The sequence below is a fragment of the Pavona decussata genome, unplaced genomic scaffold (assembly GCF_977016875.1).
Source record: "Pavona decussata unplaced genomic scaffold, jaPavDecu1.1 SCAFFOLD_72, whole genome shotgun sequence".
NCBI classification, from domain to species: domain Eukaryota; kingdom Metazoa; phylum Cnidaria; class Anthozoa; order Scleractinia; family Agariciidae; genus Pavona; species Pavona decussata.
Window position 1 is genome coordinate 301,620 of NW_028145491.1, and position 18,381 is coordinate 320,000.

At 39.3% G+C, this 18,381-nt stretch overlaps 3 protein-coding genes, 1 long non-coding RNA gene and 1 pseudogene across 5 annotated transcripts in view; 2 read left to right on the top strand and 3 right to left on the bottom strand.

Annotated features, from left to right (window-relative positions):
* Window positions 1–18,381, bottom strand: part of LOC146476769 (uncharacterized) — a 178,435-nt gene that overhangs the window by 41,843 nt on the left and 118,211 nt on the right. The window lies entirely within an intron of this gene.
* The window catches only part of LOC146476771 (macrophage mannose receptor 1-like), a 98,734-nt gene that overhangs the window by 24,411 nt on the left and 55,942 nt on the right, over window positions 1–18,381 (top strand). The gene's annotated exons all lie outside the window — the stretch shown is intronic.
* LOC146476772 (uncharacterized) lies at window positions 3,624–5,342 on the top strand (annotated as a pseudogene). The gene is made up of 3 exons (XR_014865469.1): window positions 3,624–3,669; window positions 3,800–3,848; window positions 4,413–5,342. The product of XR_014865469.1 is annotated as an uncharacterized LOC146476772 (transcript).
* Window positions 5,491–7,290, bottom strand: LOC146476773 (uncharacterized). The gene is made up of 2 exons (XM_085113936.1): window positions 6,461–7,290; window positions 5,491–6,033 (listed from the first exon to the last, which is right to left on the bottom strand). Exons 1-2 carry the CDS (start codon window positions 7,122–7,124, stop codon window positions 5,621–5,623), a joined length of 1,077 nt encoding a protein of 358 aa, XP_084970062.1. The 5' UTR covers window positions 7,125–7,290; the 3' UTR covers window positions 5,491–5,620.
* LOC146476774 (uncharacterized) overlaps window positions 17,391–18,381 on the bottom strand; it is a 1,692-nt gene continuing 701 nt past the window's right edge. The window contains exon 3 of the mRNA XM_085113937.1: window positions 17,391–17,881. Within this exon, the coding sequence (XP_084970063.1) occupies window positions 17,591–17,881 (291 nt within the window). The 3' untranslated portion in view covers window positions 17,391–17,590. The remainder of the gene's footprint in view (window positions 17,882–18,381) is intronic.

Consider the following 18,381-nt stretch of genomic DNA (forward strand, 5'->3'; position numbering starts at 1 on the left):
TGGTGAAGAAAGCCAAAAAAAAAAAAAAAAAAAAGAATAACCGAATGAAAACAAAAACAAAGGAAATGAACCTAAACTGAAGCTTGGGTGAAAATTGAACGCATGATCATAACAGCCGCATCCCCACCCCCCCCCCCCCCCCGCCAAAAAAAAAAAGATTCCTCTTTAGACTGTGAAAATGCAGTTACAAATTCAGTTATGATAAACTATTCGTGACAAGAGAATGAAAAATTCGCGCTTGAAATGTTACATTTATTTACCTGCACGGCAAAGAATACGATCCATTTCGTCGCTGATTTCATCACGGTTTATACTAAGTCCGTAGGCTTGCACGCATTACGAAATCGCGCCCATTGAAACACGTCGCTCGTAAAATGCAAATGAGCTTCATTTTGGACGTCAATCACAGCAGTCTTTTGTGTATGGTATTGTTAAAGTGACAATTTGCGGAACGCATCTATTCATTGAAACACAATAGAAAAATAACACATCACAAAAGAACGGAAGGCGAAGTTTATCAGCAGAAGTTGCGTGACTAAACTAAAATAAATAAAAAATTGCCCTGCGCTATCAAGGAAGCGATGATTTTTAGGTTATTCGATGCCAAACGACAGTTCCCAATAATAATGGGCATTATGTATGCTATCATTGCGATAAAAAGGGAGGAAAACAGATAATCACTGTCTCCAGTGAATTGAAAAAAATTTGCATAATCGAGCGGCACGGCGGAATGAAGCAAATGTAATTTTCAATCAAGGAAGCGTGTTTTTACGGCAATATACTGCGATTCAAAGCAACAATTTTGATTTAAAGGGTCCCAAATCAACCACATTCGATGTTAGAACTTTAATACATTCCTTTCAAAGGGCGCTGCTATCGTTTCCTTACGTAAACTCCTTCTTCTTGAGCTTCTTGAGCAAACAAATAAACGAACACTCTTGAGGATTCATGCTGCGAGACAAAAGATACCACCACCAGCGGCACGCTTTGTAATGCTTGCAAAGCATCATGGTACCACACTTTTATCGGGCGACGTGTTTCAATGGGCGCGATTTCGTAATGTGCCTGGAAATATCCCTTTGACATTGACTGAGTTTTATATTGTTTCCACTGCACTCACAAACCGAAACGTCCCTTTTGGGATTTGAAAGAGACCAACTTTCCATTGTCCCGACCAGGATATTTTCCTTCGCACGACGATATGCAAATTTCCCTTACAGTGTTTTTCATCGACGGCACAAATTTACGTCCGGTCACCCCTCCCCCCACCAAAAAAAAAACAACAGCAAAAAATAAATAACTAAATAAATAAATAAACAAAAAGAACGCCAAAATTTGGGCAGGTATTAGGTACTGAATGTGAAAATTTATCGGCTTGAAGAGGACTTATTTATTTCTGGAGGAGAGGTGGGTCAAAAATTCCAACTTCGTAACTTCTAATGTGTACGCTAATGCCCCAGATCAGCGACGTATCTTATATGCAGGCCATCCTTAACATCCAATAAGCAATGAATTAAAAAAAAAAAAAACAAACAAACAAACCCAGGAAACATGGGCGGCTTATGTGGTTGCGTAAAACGATCAGTGAAGCGCTTTTATTTTGTCCCCTTTATTCACCACTGTAAAACAGTCATAAAAGCGGATCAAAAGTCGTCCTTTTATCCCCCTTTCAATGATATATTATACCAAAAATATCTAAAGAAGAGATAATGCCATTGCGACAATTAGCCGAAGCTACAAAAACAAACAAACGAACAAACAAAAAGCGCGTATATCGCATTTAAAACTACATCCGGCCAGCAGTTTTGCTACTCGCATTTCCGGTCTACATACGTTTGGTCGTAAACAGGTCGTAAACAACGATTTCTTCGCTTGTCAGCCATGCACCACGGAATGTACGGCTCGATTTAGCCAAAGACTTTATTCAGGGTCGTCGCAGACAAGCATTTGCTCAGCTGTGATCTTGATGCATCTATTTAACTTCCTGGATGGATTGTACTGATGAATTATTTCGATACTCGACACACGACTGTGTTTGACCTGTTCGACTGTTCTTTATTCGGGTTAATGCATCATCATCTTTGGTCTAAAAGTAGATGTCCGGCGAGGCTAGCCAGTTAGATTTGTCCTTTCGGCTAAAGTCTGTGCAAGATTTGGTCTTTGAAAATGGAGCGAGCTAACTGAGGAGAGACCCATCCTATACGACAAAAGCATCCTGAAGAAATTCCCAAAAGTTGCAAGGTGGGCTTTGTTTTAATTTATATTTCATCAAATTTGTTGGCCAAAACCTAATCAATCAAATGTAGATAACAGATAAGATGAATGAAAAAACCTCTGAAGCTGATATTCTCTATCTACAGCCTGTTTGAACCAAATACTGGAGACCTCAACATTTCCAATTTTGCGATTTTTTGCAACTTACCTCGGATGTCTTCAACACCCATGGCCAGAATATAATTTTCCCCAAATAGATTTTATAATATTTATAAACCTCAATATCTATGTAAGCCCTGCGGCTAATTTGGTTTATGTAGAAAGAGTACTTTCGGAGAAATAACGAATATGGTTGTGCTTGTTTTTCCTTCTTGTCAAAATGGCTGACAGGCAACATAGTAATACGAACATTGTCTTCTTGATTATAGAACCCAAAATACTCTAACAGCAAATTTTATAAACTGGGAGAGTGGTTCTACCATCTGTAAGAATTTCATTTGAATTGGTTCACATGTACTCGAGAACCAGACTCATTTATTTTTACTATTTGATAGTGATTTTTTCGGTCAAAACATAGACCTCAGGCCGACGTGATCAAGTGCGGTTTCCATGGCAACGACGCAGCTGCCGATCCAAATATGGCTGTTTTTGTTCATCCCTCCAGGTAACCTACCTCCACACAAAAAATGAAGAGGGGTTAAAAATTTTCATTTCCAACTTTGCTTCACTTTCCTGGAGAATTGCTCTTAAAGGCTTGTATATTGTGGGCTTTGCTTGAGGAGGTGACAGTCTTTGGCTTTAAAAAGTAGGTCTTAGGGATGAGTTCTTTTCGGGCAACGTGAAATTTTCGCGAATTGTTTACCCAGCCAAAGACTTAGTATATTTTTGTGGTGGAAAAGGGCGCTAACCCTTCCCTTTTCAAATGTTGATTTCTACATCCGGGACTTAAGCTGATATGGAAAACACTAGCAAGAATGGGCAAGGATTTTCTCTTCAAGACGCGTGAGTTTGAAAAGCTATTCTATTATTTTTCCCCTTTACAACTGTAGCGTTGTTAGGCTAGTGATCGATTAGTCAAGAAGTGCGATTTTGGGTCGGATTTCCGGTCTCAATGTCATAAATAATTTCCAGATGTTTGCTTGGCGTGATTCGGATTGTGTCATGGATCTAGACTGAAGACGAAAAATCAATTTAAAACGCTGTCTTGCTCCGATTAAGCCGATTCTGTTGTAGAAAGCTAGACTTGAGCGCTAAAAGACCGGGTTTTGGGTGAGATTAACGATGCGTTGGCGCCGTTAATAGGGACTTTAAGATCCAGGAACGCGGACGTCGTCAGAGGCGACCGGAAGTAAAAATCAACCTTTGCAGTTCAGTGCGCATGACAAAAAGCCCAGACTGCCGCGTTTTCGCTCGCCACGAACGTGACAAATGCAGTTTTCGCGTCGTTGATAAAACGTGAGTACTTTGATGGTCTTTCTGGTTTTAATAGATCTTTTTATTGTCACTATTTACGTTTTTTCGAAGGTTTAAACATTCATTGTAGTAATGCTCGCTTAAAAAGTTAATCTGATTGCTTTTTCCTCAGATAAACAAGCAAATTCGGTGGGGACTGTCATGGCATGTTCAAAGCCCAAGTGAGTGTAAATACGCTTAACATATTCTACAGGCATCTAAATTACCACCCTTTTGTTCCTTTTTGTTTGCCATTTCTCGACAACTCGTATTATGAAAGGGAGTTTATAAGAAATGTATTTTAAATTGTTTGCGCTCCATGTAGAAATGAAATAAGTCTTGAGCACAACAATTATAAAACCGAATTATGTTTATGTTAGGTCAATTTTTGAAGTAACTGCTACTGAAGCATGGAAAATTGCCCGAAGGTTTGTTTATTGTACTATTCTTTCATTCTCGAAAAGGGTCCCTATTAATCTCAATATTATTCCCGCTTCAGATGCACCAAACATAAGCTGCGAATTTTGCAATTTATAATTTATTTGATGAATTTATGTTTCCATATGATTGTACTGCCTCCCTTTTAATTACTGATAGCATAACATATAAGTAAAAAATTCGACCTTACTACTGGTAATCTATGGAATAATTTCGTCAAGCCAAATTTCCTTCTCTGTCGATTTTTTTTAATATACAGTGTTTTTTAAACATGCATATTAAAACACTGTATATTTATTGCATTGCAGGGTTATGAATTGGACTCCCTTGCATGACTTGCTTTTATGCCAGGAAGTAATATGTGTCAACCCCTACAGTGCGAAAAAAAAATCTTTGCAGCATAGTGCATTGTGGCAAAAAATTGCAGATAATCTGAACGTAGTAAAAGATCCACACTTTAATGTGGAAAAGGGATCTGTTCGTGATCATATTGGTATCCTAGTGCAGCGATTTAAGAGACAACAAGCACAAGAATTGAGAGAGAGTGGAATATCACCCGAGCGTACAGAGCTTGATGCTGCCATCGAACAAATCATAGCTTTTGAGGAATCTGCTGACACTGAACAGCAAGAAGCAAATGATGAAAACAGGGAGAAGCTACAGGCAGACAGGAAAAAGGCAGAGGATGTGCGGAAGAAAGCGATGGAAACAATGGGAGAAACAAAGAAAAGGAATTCTGAAGAAGAAACTACTCAAGCAAAGAAGAGCCGACGGAATGGAAGTGGGGCAGTGGAATACCTGAAAGAAAGAGCAGATCAAGAGTTGGCATTTAAAGGACAAGAGCTGGAGTTGAAAAAGAGAGAGAACGAGAGGCTAGAAAGTCTCCAAACTCAACAAACACAGATGTTCAAAGCCTAATGGACCAGCAACAGCAGCAAACTCAGGCCTTGATGTCTATAATAGAAAAACTTGTTCGCAAGTGACTCTCAAAGAGTGACTCATTGGAGTAGTCATTAATGTTGTGTTGTTGTTCTTATAACTCAGGCCTTGATGAAAAGCTTGTTCACAAGTGACTCGTTGGGGTCCTCATTAATATTGTGAACTTTTATTTTCCTTAACAAAAGATTTATTGTGTTACATCTTGATTAATTCATTTGATGCTGTTAAAAGCCTTCCTTTTGTAGGAAAAACATTGAAAATTGTAAACCTTATTATTGATTAAATACTTTAACATGTTACTGGTGCTGCAACCAATCGGGCACTAGATTGAACCATATGAAAAAACACCAATCACAGCTTCTGGTTACTTCATCTTACCCATCTGATTGCTTTTTCTTTCCAACATAACAAACATTCCTAGTGTTAATGGTTTTCTTGTGACAACGGCATGTTGAAACCTGTTATACATTTTGCACAATAATTAAAGGTGCTGAATATAATATTTTGAAATTTCGGTTCGGTATTGTTGTGAGTATACTTGCCTTCTTAGAAAGTACCACAGTCTTTACTTAATTAATTAAGCAAAATAGTCCTCTACTGAAGGAGGATCAAAGTCAAAGAACTGAGATGTGGTGTTTCCATAGAGGCAAGTCAATGCATTGTGTAGAAGTGAACACACGATATACATTTTGCCCACTTGACTAAGACCAATCTTTATGTTCTTTTTGAAGTCCAAAAATTTGAAATAGTTTATTATGTCACCAAATAGCCACTCAACAGAGGTGGGAACAGCACTCATCGAACTGTTGTAAGCCTGCATTTGTGGAGTTAACATACGATGACGGAAAGGTGCTTGCAGGTGGACCCTAGGAGGATATGCTGGATCCCCATAAATACACATTGCTTCTCCAGTAGTAGAGAAAGCATTCATCTGGAGGCTGCCATACAGGTGGGACTCTCCTAGCATTGCTGCATCATGCTTTCTTCCTTCTGTTGAGCAGAAAACAATTAACCTCTCTAAAATACATTGTTATACATGAGGTAGTAAGTGACAGGGTCGAGGGTGGAGTACTCTGGGTGGGTGGCAGGGGTGGATCAAAGATCTTACGAAAGGGGGGGGGTTGTCAGTCAGTATGAGTCAATACGGGGTCCAGGGGGACATGGCACACCTAGAAAGTTTGAAAATGTACATTATAAATAAGGTATTTTCAGCATTTTCACCCTCTCATGGGGGGGGGGGGGGAAGGTTGCAACCCCCTCAACCCTCCCCTGGATCCGCCCCTGGGTGGTGAGTGACAGGATCTAGGAGGACTGCGGTATAAGCCATGAACATTCAAAGTTCACTGTACATGCAGTACAATTAGCATAATATGTTTCATTAATTGTATTTAATTTGGAACAGTAAGGAGTGACTCACCTACTGGCCCATAAAGATGTGCAATTAGGCCATTTGGAACAACAACAAATTGGAATTTAAGACTATGCACACGCTTATGCCCGTTGTAAACCACTCTTTGGTGTTCCCCTGGTCGAGAAATAGGGCGGACAGTTCCATCCACGAAGCCAAAGCAATTTTGTAATGGTGCTCCTTTGTTGGAAATTACTTGTGCATAATTCTCCAGCTTGATGGGACTTAAGACGTTTGGATTCCAATCCATGATGCGCTGTCTGTGGTTGTCGTAGATAAAATACATCACAGTGTTATTGATCATGCACAATTCAGGGACTGGCCTTCCAAAGATGGGTATCATGTCGGAGTAACGACAGGGGTAGGCAAATCGCTTCAGCAGGATGCAAAGGCCTTCTGTTTCCTCGCAGACTGTTCCTTGCTCACACGTGAAGACGGCAGGAATGTCAAGTGCATCTACTAGTCGGGGAATATGGTGTTTTTCTACTCTGAAGTTAGCTTTGCACTCGGCTTCATTCTTGTCTGGTAAATGAAATCTAGGATAGTTTCCGTAGGGAAAATCCAAATTATCTGACATATATTCTTCATGAAGCAGTAAGAACTCGATATCATCTATAAAGCCACTTGCATGACTTAAAAACAACGCTTCTCGAATTTCTCTGAAAGAAGCCATGACTTCCAAGTTAGGAAAACAGCTCGCGATGTCGCTGGCATTCAAAACAAATTCTTAACTTGATTTTCCCGCCACGAACGCCGTACGCTCCCCCCAGGCCCTCTTCGACCATCGCGTTCTTCATGGCGTCCGCGTTCCTGTATCTTAAAGACTCAAATAATTGCCCTGTCACACTTGTTTAGTCGGATCACAGGTCATGTTTCATTTCACTCGGATGTCAATGTCACGTATAATTCCAAAGAAAAGCCCCTCTTTTCTCTTGCATAGTATTTCCTGACCTTACTTTCTTGTGATGAACCGTAACTGGAGTATTGTTAATGACTAGCATATTCCTTCAGCTTAGAAAGTCTCAAAATGTGCTCAATTTCTGTAGCCACCTTTTTGAAAATCAGCTCAGATATATAAATATATTTTTCGCTCGAATTCGCGCGGCTTAGCTCCGCTCGGCCCGACAAATTTATTAACCTCGCTTCGCGAGGAATTATCGGATCGAAGTAAAACATGTATTTCTTGCAATAGTTTACCGTGGGCTATGTTGTGAATTTTTTTGAGAATTTTGAGTTTTTCGCTATTTCACATCTCTGGTTGATATTTACAGACATCCGCTCTTAAACGTTATCTAAAGAGTGATTACAAGGTAATTACCATAATTTGTGCGCTATTTGAAAGTGTAAATACTATTACAAGATGTGGTACTTAGAGAACATTCATTTCACGCGAGTCTGAATATGTATACAATTCTGTTTGAGGACGGACCGCGTTAGGAACGCATAACAGCAATCACACAATATACAAATGAGAAAGGTTAGTTATTAGTGACTAGTAGATGTGCCTGTACTATAAACATCCAGAAAATTTATCGAGTTTGCACGCCCTTAGCTCAAATGGCCAATTATTATGTTTCCCGCCTTAATTTATTTTCGTTATCTCTGTTAAAGAAATTAATGACAGATTGTAAGGATTTCACAGTACTTTATGCTATAAAATGGCAAATAGTAACTGGGAGTGGAGAGTTAGCTATTAAGAGCGCCTTTTTTTCATGACCGAGTGAGTGGTGGCACAGGGTTCAAAATTGACTACCCTCATATTTTGCTCAGAAATACTCTATGATGAGTTAACAAACGTGGTGTGTTTCTTATGTTCAGCTCTGCTTTTATTTTCCAGAAAATTCTCAAAAACTGTAACGGGCGCCGACCGTCATAAAATGGCGGAAATTAGTGGGCCGAGTAACAACACAAGAACTTCGCTCGTGAAAAGCGCAAAAGGAAGCACGGTTTTTTCAAATTGGTATATTTGTGTAAGAGACACTGGCAAATGATTCAAGTCTAAAACCAGGATTGTTTACTTAAATGGGAATGCACGGCACGAGTTTGAAAATCACCAATATTTCATTGTTTGAAAATCTCATTTTGGAGCAGTTTTTCAATAAACATTTTTCCCATGCGGTATAACTCAGAAGCGCTTGAGATTATGGTTGTGATTAATGGAAACGGTCTTCTTTTCAAAGATATAAAAATAAGTCTGGGGCTTTTAACTTCTGCACGAAAAAAGCATGCTCTATGTCGAGAAAATAACGAACTCAACTTGTCAACAAACACAAATAATCGAATTAGAGTCTGTTATCGAAGCCAATATTCCAAGTAAATCTTAGCGCTTAGCACCGTCTTTGATTAGAAGGTCAACATTACAAGTTTACCTTGCAAAAACAGTGGCTGTAGATTGGTTTTCATTCTACTTTCTCTTCAAAATTACCATCTTCCCTCTGACAGCGAGTTTACGAAATCATCAACTATCTGAGCGATACCTGGTGGTTCTTGTACAAACATCGGCGCTATTCTGACAGTTTCAAACACACCATAGCTGCTATCTTTCTCTAACGTACAACTGAGCTTGTTTCATCGTAAAAAAAATGACCATTGAGAGAAATTTCTTACCACTGAGCGACGCTGTCGTTTTGACCTTTTCAATCCATGTATATCATTTGTATGTCACGCAATGGCATATCACAAGCCTTTTGAAGGCTCGGTTACCAATATTCCTTCGGGTCATACACGAGTTTTTGCGGGTAAGGAAATAAGTTTGGTTTGTTAAACAAGACACTCTTTTTGATATAAAATTCTTAAAACAAAGGGACAGAAAGGCTAAAAAGAACGAGAGAGGATTAAGGAAGAAAGATCCACCGACCGACAGACAAGCAGCCCGAACGATAGGAAGAAATTAAAGAAAGAAAGAAAACGAACAAGCAAACAAAGGAAGAATTGAAGGAAGGAAAAAAAAATGTAAAATTTAGAAGAAGGAAAGTAGTAATAAAATAATGGGAAGGAAAAAGCGGGAGGGCTCAACACAAAAGAAAACCAAATTTGATAAGGTGAATTAATTCTAATGATAATGGCCATCGCGTCATTCAAAAGATTTTAAACAAACAGATGATCGCGCAGCCACGTTGTCCTTCCGGGTAACACATATGAAATGGATATCAATTACTCTTTTCAGAGGTTAGCTGGGAGACAGTGCTCCCAAGATGAACGAAGTCGAGCAAAAGAAAATGTGCCCTTATCCTCCCGTTATTTTCATGTGGAAAAAGCATGTCAGCACACACACACAGTCTGTCGGCGTAAGTGATGTTGAGTCGGAGATCGACTTAATTTTTGCACAGGCATCAATTTTCACTGCACCTTGGGACATATCGGGCATGACAATCTGTCAAGCTCATCCCTCCTCTTTGGGAATTGGGTGGCGGAGAGGTTCCCAATGATGCCGCGTTCCAGAAACCTTACCGAGCCATGCCAAAGGGAAATCGTGCAAGGCGCTTTCGAAGACTATCTAAGACGTACGGGCATATTTGTACCTGTTGGCTCTGGTAAGGCAACGTAGTTTTGCTAATTCATGATAGGGGATGGTCAATATGAAATTTAAAAGTTGTATCTTTTTGTCAAACAGCAGAAAACCGTAAGTCGGAAAAAATTAACATATACTTACAAGGAGAAGCTCGCATTTTTAATAACCAGCCTGTTTTTGGTGTACGATAATTTAATTAAAATGTTTATCACGAGCCTTTTTTTCCGTGAATGAAACCAACATGCTTATTTTCCTGGAAACTTAACTTTAAACGCAATGCTTACGCTTTTTATCATCATGATCATCATCATCATCATCATTATTATTATTATTATTATTATTATTATTATTATTATTATTATTATTATTATTATTATTATTATTATTATTATTATTATTATTGTGGATACTGTTTATAGCCGTAGCAACTAATCTGTGAAGACTCAGTGATTTGTGCGTACACTGACTTCGCTCAGCTGACTTCTCTTAAAGCCCCAAGGAGGTTCCGCTGAGGGAGACTGTTAAGCTGTCTCAATAAACTGAACTCTGACTGTTACACAATTTTTTCTCTCATTCTCTCTCATTCCCCTCAGAAACTAATCGCTTTCCCCTTCATTCTAATCGCTGGTACTGAGAGCGGTCATATTCAGGGCTCATTACAGTGGTTATTTTACATCTCCAAATTGGAGACGGGACCGCCCCAAAGATTTCAACGTGGTCATCCGAACTATATGAGGGTCTAACCTTCTTCTCTGAAAATTTCTGACCCTGAGTATGGGTGCGGCCGTGGTTCGAACCCGGCGGCGCTTAATATTATTCTCATCATAATTATTTAGAAACCTTTAGTTATTTTATGTTCAGGAGCACAGTTATCCCAATAAGTATCGTTGCTTTGGGTAGGAATATGCGTGATTTTAAATTGCTATTAATCAGGATACATAGGCCATATGGAACAGTGTAGCTCAAGCCTAGCTGATGTTACGCAGGGCACTGGAAATGCTGTCCTTCTGAAGGACATTTGTTTGTTTTTTAGCATGTCACTGACATATCAGTTCATCGCAAACAGCCTTACATGAAAGATTCTTTATCTAGGCTGCATTTGCCAGCAATAAGATTCGTTTTCCGGGCTCTTATCTGCTTTTTGCTTTAAGTATGTTCTTCATTGGCCTTACAAGCTGAGTGCTAAAAGCATTGGTGGCATTCGTACCACTGTTAGGCTAACCTTCAGGCGACAGGTATATTGCGGGATAAAGCAGAATAATAGGCGGTGGCCAAGAAAAGAAAGTTTGAGTCGGCAATCGAAAAACTCAGAAAGGGTTTCTTTTTCTATCTTCTTTTTTTCTTAACATTACTTACACTACCCGTGTTACACTACCCGCCTCGAATAGCTTTCGCTAAACGCGGGTAGTGTACATCTGAATAATGTAAAAGATGATTTCAATAAATGATTGATTTATTTGAGCGTAGCTTAAACAACGCGCGAACTTTCTTATCGTAAAGAAATTACTGAATTAATTGTCACAGCCTTTAAATGCGGTTCTCTTTTGTTGTTCTAGTCTTGTCGATAAAGTCAGGCAAGGCAGGGCTATTAAGCTGGACAGGGTGCGCCCGTTTGACACCAGTGGTACCATTCCATGCCATTCTGTCCACTGCCCGCGCACGATGTACAAAGAATCTGCTTGTAAAAAATTTGCACTTAAAATCCCATCCCAAAAGGTAAAATGTTGGTAACAGATTTAGTACCATTTGTCAGCTAGGGGATTTTAAGCTTGAAGTCCGTATACGCAGAAAACTGTCGCCGAATAAAAATATAACCTGGTTGTTAGTTTGTTGGGTGTCCTGCGCGCTCGGTCTCATTGCGTGACAAACATGATCGTCTCATTCTACAGAAGATTCCGCTTGTGCGCGTCTTCGGACTGCAAAATTTCTTCATTTGCTACTATAGATAATTGAATCATCGCTCTTAATCGTACAATTGAGTTACCTTATTTGCTATAGCTGTGTGGAGACTCAAATATGGTTGAATCTGTCAGGAACTGTAATGTTTCATGCAGGAGTCATACGTATGGTTGTTGATTGTGCGCTTTGGTAAACATGGTCGAAGGGAAGATAACAATATTGAAGAGAGAGCGGCGATGAAAAGCAATCTACAGCCACAAGTTTTGCAAGGTAAACTTGTAATGTTGACTTTCTAATCAAATACGGTGCTAAGCGCTAAGTTTTGCTTGGAATATTGGCTTCGATAACAGACTCTAATTCGATTATTTGTGTTTGTTGACAAGTGGAGTTTGTGATTTTCTCGACATAGAGCATGCTTTTTCCGTGCAGAAGTCAAGAGCCCCAGACTAATTTTTATATCCTTGAAAAGAAGACCATTTCCACTAATCACAACCTTAATCTCAAGCGCTTCTGAGTTATACCGCATGGGGAAAATGTTTATTGAAAAACTGCTCCAAAATGAGAGTTTTACTCAATGAAATATTGGTGATTTTCAAACTCGTGCCGTGCATTCCCATTTAAGTAAACAATCCTGGTTTTAGACTTGAATCATTTGCCAGTGTCTCTTACACAAATATACCAATTTGAAAAAACCGTGCTTCCTTTTGCGCTTTTCACGAGCGAAGTTCTTGTGTTGTTACTCGGCGCACTAATTTCCGCCATTTTATGACGGTCGGCGCCGCAAATTTCCCTTTCGTAAACGGTCGTTGCCATTTGAAACGGTCGATGCCATTTCTCAGAACGGTCGTTGCTATTTGAAACGGTCGATGCCATTTCTCATGACGGTCGATGCCATCGTAAAGGTCGATGCCAAGAAGGAACCGATATTTCCGACTCTCTCCGACGACATGCGTCAGAGCAATGCGTGACTAGCTTTCCTACAAACCATCGCGATTTTTATCAAATCAAAATGGCGGACAAACCCGACAATTTTCTCAAAGATCTAATATCTTCAGCTATAAAAGAAGTCGAATCGAAAAGTAAATCTTTTGAATCGACCGAGATTTCAAAGGAGAGTTTTCTGGCTTCGCTGCCAGATGATTCATTTTACTACCTGAAGGTAATTTCAGGAAATGGAGAAAAGTTCAAAGTGCACTTTTTGACCGAAGATATAACGAAAGAAAACCTGGAGCAGTGGATATCCGAATATGAAGTGATAAACAGCATCACAGTGAAGTTAAAGACAAAGAAGGCACCAACAAGCGGCTATGTGTTGCAAAACTACTATAGATGCCAACACAACACTCGCAACTGGAGTCCAAGTAAAGATCCACAGCAGAAATTGTACTTGAACCCATCTGCCAGAGTAAAGAACACCAATTGCCCCTTTCAGATGATAGTCAAAATAGACAGCGAGGGATGTTGTTCTGTGGACATAGAGTGGGAACACAACCATTCACTTGAAACTCTGGAGGCCTCTAATTTCCGTGACCTTTCTCCTGAGTGCACAGAAAGGGTTTTGAAGTTGTTTGAAAGTGGGCATACACCAGCAACCGCAAGGCAACAGTACTTAAAAGAACTCAAAGAATCATGTCAGGATGAATTGGAATTTCACAGGGAAAAGGCCAATCGGGCAGTTATGCCCAGAAAAAGGGACTTTAGTTACCTCTACACGCAATTTGGTAAGGATAGGTATGGTGGACAGGGCGTTATGATGTTTGAAAGACTTTCCGACAGGCTTCAACAATACAAGAAAGACAACCCTGAAGCTACTACTTGTTACCAGATGTATGAAGGTGATGATACGCCTCTTATAATTGCTATTGTAACGCCTCTCATGAACCGTGTACACAAGGAAGTGCAGCAGTCTGGTGAGATGGTTTTTGTTGATGCTACTTCTAATACAGAAGAGCACAATCTTAAAGTGTTTTTAATGTGCACAAACAATGTATCTGGAGCACTTCCACTTGGCATCTTGATCACCAGTGATGAGCAGGAGCGTACACTTAAACAGGGCTTTGAAATGCTTCGGTCCTGTTTACCAGAGTATGCATTCAATGGTCGTGGTCGGGAACAAGGCCCCTAAGTCATCCTAACAGACAACTGTAAAGAGGAAAGAAATGCTCTGAAGTCTGTTTGGCCAACATCTGTCTTACTTCTTTGCATCTTCCACATGCTCCAACAACTTTGGAGATGGCTTCACGAGAGCAAGAACAGTATCAGCCAAGCAGATAGACCCTATTTTCTCACCCTTTTCAAGAGGTCCTTATATGCCGAAACAAAACAAGATTTTGAGAACTGCTTCAGTGAACTTTTGAATGATGGCCGTTGCAAGAAATACCCAAATCTAGTCAGCTATTTGCAAAATCTATACAATGACAAAGAATCGTTTGCTCTATGCTTTAGAACTGAACTGCCTGTTAGAGGGAACCACACCAACAATTTTGCCGAGGCTCAGTTTTTGGTTCTTAAGGATGTAATTCTGCAGCGCACCAAAGAGTACAATGTTGTTGGGCTTCTAGACAAGCTGACTATTAATCTAGAAGATCACTACAAGAATAAGCTCCTTAGTATCGCTGATGGGAGTTTTGATGGCGTGTACAGACATCGATTCTTTGGGAAAGGGAAATACGGAAGCACAGGGTTTAAAGTCCCAGTCCCACTGTAGAGAACTTTGGCAATAATGTATTCAAAGTTGGAAGCTCTTCAGATAGCAGTCACAGGTCAGTAGTGTTTTTTCTTCGCCGTGACAATAGCATAACGTTCTGGTGGTACAGGAGGGCATGTGTGGGTGGGCATTATTTTCCTATCTTTCCCCCATTGTCTGATTCAAATTATCTTGATAGGGGAAGGAGGGGGGGAGGGGGCAGTGTTTCTAGGCTCCTCCCCTTTGGAGCAAAAATACACAAAACATGGAGACATAACATGCATAACATATGAGATAATTCCTGCAGTTCATCCATATGCTGCATTTCAAGGATGTTGATTTAGCATAAGGAAGACCAAAACATGAGTAATATATTGTCCAGGGGGTGGGGTACCTTTAGTAATTTCCCTTCTTGGCAGGGTTATTGAGTTTTTTATAGCAGAGTAAGAGCAAGCCCTTACTCTGCTGTTAGGAATATTTCCATTAATATCTTAGTGGATCAACCAGTTGAAGGTCTAGAATGTATCTATTACAGATTGTAAAACAAAAATTCCAGTTGTATTGAGATATTTATGAAGTGTCTCATTGGTTCTTTGTCAGTTATACAGTGGACATGACTCTTGGGATATGTAGCTGCACGGTTGGTAAAGACGGGAGCCCATGCAAACACCAGTGTGTCCTGTGGGTGGCAAATCTAGCAGACTGCATAAACTTCATTCCAGTCAGTAATCCACATGAGAGGCAGAAATTGGCCTGGCTAGCAATAGGAAAGACACTTCCTGTTGCTTGTTATAAGCCATTACGCTCTAGTGATGCTGGAAAAACATCACAAACTGATGGTTCTAATGGTTTTGTAACAGAGGCATCCACTAGTATGGAAACAGCACAACAAGGGCCAAACTGCTGCACTGCTGAACCAATACAGAGCAATGATGATGATGAGGATGATTCCATTGCAAATGCTGAACAATTGTTGAGAAACTCTTGTGAACAAATAATTCAAAAGCTCCAAAGCTCAAGAGACCTTAATTTGGCTAAAGGTGTAATCAGGTTCGCAAAAAGGGTAACATCCTTAACCGCTGCTAGATCTATGCATTCTAATTTGGCAAGCGCTCTTTTTACTTTTGGGTCCAGTGAGGTGAAAAAAACCGGAAATGGAAAAAAGATCCGAGTCCAGCCCAACAGAAAACGAAAGTGTGGTAGTGGAAGCCGTCAGGTTGTATCAAAAGGGCGGCCAGTACAACTTCAAGAACCCACCTCCAAGAGGAAGCGCAGCCATGACTTGGCTAAAGCAGTACAAACAAACACTAAAAGTAGTAAAAAGTCTGGGTCCCATACTATGAAATCCAAGACAAAGCAAATGCAAAGGAAAAAAAAGGAAAACAGAGAAATCTTAGTGAATAAACAATGGAATGTTCGCATAATGTTTAACATAGAGGGAAATTCACTTAGGGCAAATTGCCTAGATTAAAACCCTCTCTCCTTGGATCTGCCCCTGAACAACAAGGTTATTAAAAAGATTGAGGTTTTGACATTGTAAATAAGTTTTAATTCATTTTTAACTCGTGAATGCGCGCATGCGCAATGAACGAGTTATAGCGATAGCTGACTCTCGACTTGGTCGGTCGATCAGTCGATCAGTCGGTTTTGTCGTTAACTTTCGGGCGTGCGCAGTGAATGAGTTTTAAATTCAATTAGTGGAAAAAAACACGCGAACATTTGTTGTTCATGGCGCATCAGGAAATTCTTATTCAATATGTAGAGAATAATTTGACGATCATTTAGTGCAAGAATGGCGATTTTTCGTTCAATCTGAGCAAAGTTTCAAGTTTTTTCAGTTTTTCAGAAAGTCCGGGGTCGTAAACTCAATTAGTGAAAAAAAAAAAAACGTGAAAATTTGTTTCACGACGCGTCAGAATTCTCTCATTCATTCTGTAGAGAATAATTTGACAATCATTTTAGTGTAAGAATGGGGATTTTTCGTTGAATCTGAGCAAAGTTATAGGATTTTTTCGTTTTTTTCTACGAAGTGCGGTTTCTTTCAAGAATTAAAAATAATTTAATTTAAAAATAATTTAATTAAAAAATAATTTAATTTGTCAGTTTTCACGCGAAAGCGGAACGTGCCATGTCACGCATCATTGACGTCGTAAACAAAATTATGCAAATTTCTGGTGAAATGAACACTTTTAAGATCTTGTCAGCTTTCATAGAGGTTTCAAAGGGAAAAAATGTTTCATTTTCGAAATTTACAACTGGTAATTTATGGGAAAGCAAAAGGACGCGGTCGATAAATAATTCTTATTTAGCAAGAGCTTGTCATAGTTCATTATTTTTACTTGAGGATTGCGTGGACTGAACTCCAAAGGAAAAATTTCACGCATTTATGTCGGGCATGAATCGTAATGCGATACTTTGTTGAACATATTTCCCTTTGTGAGATCGGCTTGCCCTACAGTAATTTTGTAATTTTAATTCCCAAAAAAACTTCACTTGCCCATCGGGCAAGTGATGGTTAGAATCCACTAGCCCGATCGCGAAATCCAGTAGCCGCGGATTTGCATGACGTAGCTGCACATGGCGTGCTCCTATAAACTTTGAATAAAAAAAACACGTGATATTTTTTAATCGGCGCATCAGAATAATCGGCTTATTCAATCTGTACAGAATAATTTGACAATCATTTTAATAGTACAAGAATGGTCATTTTTCGTTACATAATCGGGCAAAGATATAATTTCTTTTATCTTTTGAGGAAGTTTCCGTAGCCGTCTAAATTGCAATTACTATGTGTCATCTGCATTCACGAGTTGGCTCACAGGAGCCTTTGATTCCTGTTAAAGTCTAACACAACATTTGTAATAATTTATAATTTGGTTTGAACAGTAACATGATGTACATGTGCTGCAATGACCACAATTAATTTCAAAAATCGATAATAATAATAATAATTTAAAAACAGAAACAATTATGTATTATAGATTGATCCAATAGTCCTTTCAAATCATCTCCAATTAAAATCACTAAATGCAGGACAGGTTAACTAAACATGTGACTTTTGGTGTCTTATAAGATTTCGTTTCTCAGCAAAAGTCTTTTGACAATGATCACACTTGTAACTGTCTTTATGTTTCTTGTCTTTATGCCTTTTTAGCTTTTGCTCATGGTCAAACGATTCATTGCATTCCTCGCAAATGCACTCATGACAACCTTTCTGGTGGTATTTAAAGTCCTTCTCCCTTGTGAACTGGGTGCTGCAGGTTGGACATTTTTTTATCTCTGCTATTCCCATATCAAGGTCTTCCCTCAAGCTCTGTGCTTTATCTTTCCAGTCCTATGAAGATCATAGCATGATATTTTAAAAGAGGGTAAATATATTAGGGAACAATCGTGTATATAAACTAGATTGCAAAGACAGTTTTTTTTTTTCACCCTCTATCATAATTTTTTGAGGATAATACCCCCTTGCCCCCACCCCCCCCCCCCCACCCCTTCCCCCCTTTTCTTAAAACCTGGATCCGCCACATGTAAGTTATTTCTAATTAAAATTAAGGGTAAATTAATTGGTACATTATAATGGGCCATGCTATCCCCTAGGTATATTTTAGAGTTCTTTCTGAAAAAATAACAAGTCTGAACATTATATTACAAAATTGACATTCAACTTGAGGTCCCAGCTTGATTCAAGATCAACATTCTTAACCTAAAATACTTTTAATTGGAAAGTTTGACGAGAACATTTACACTCTCGGTCCTTACAAAGTTAGCCATGTAAACCACATAGCAGTCCACTGAAATGGGGCAGGGTTAATACACAAACACTCGCAATGTTAG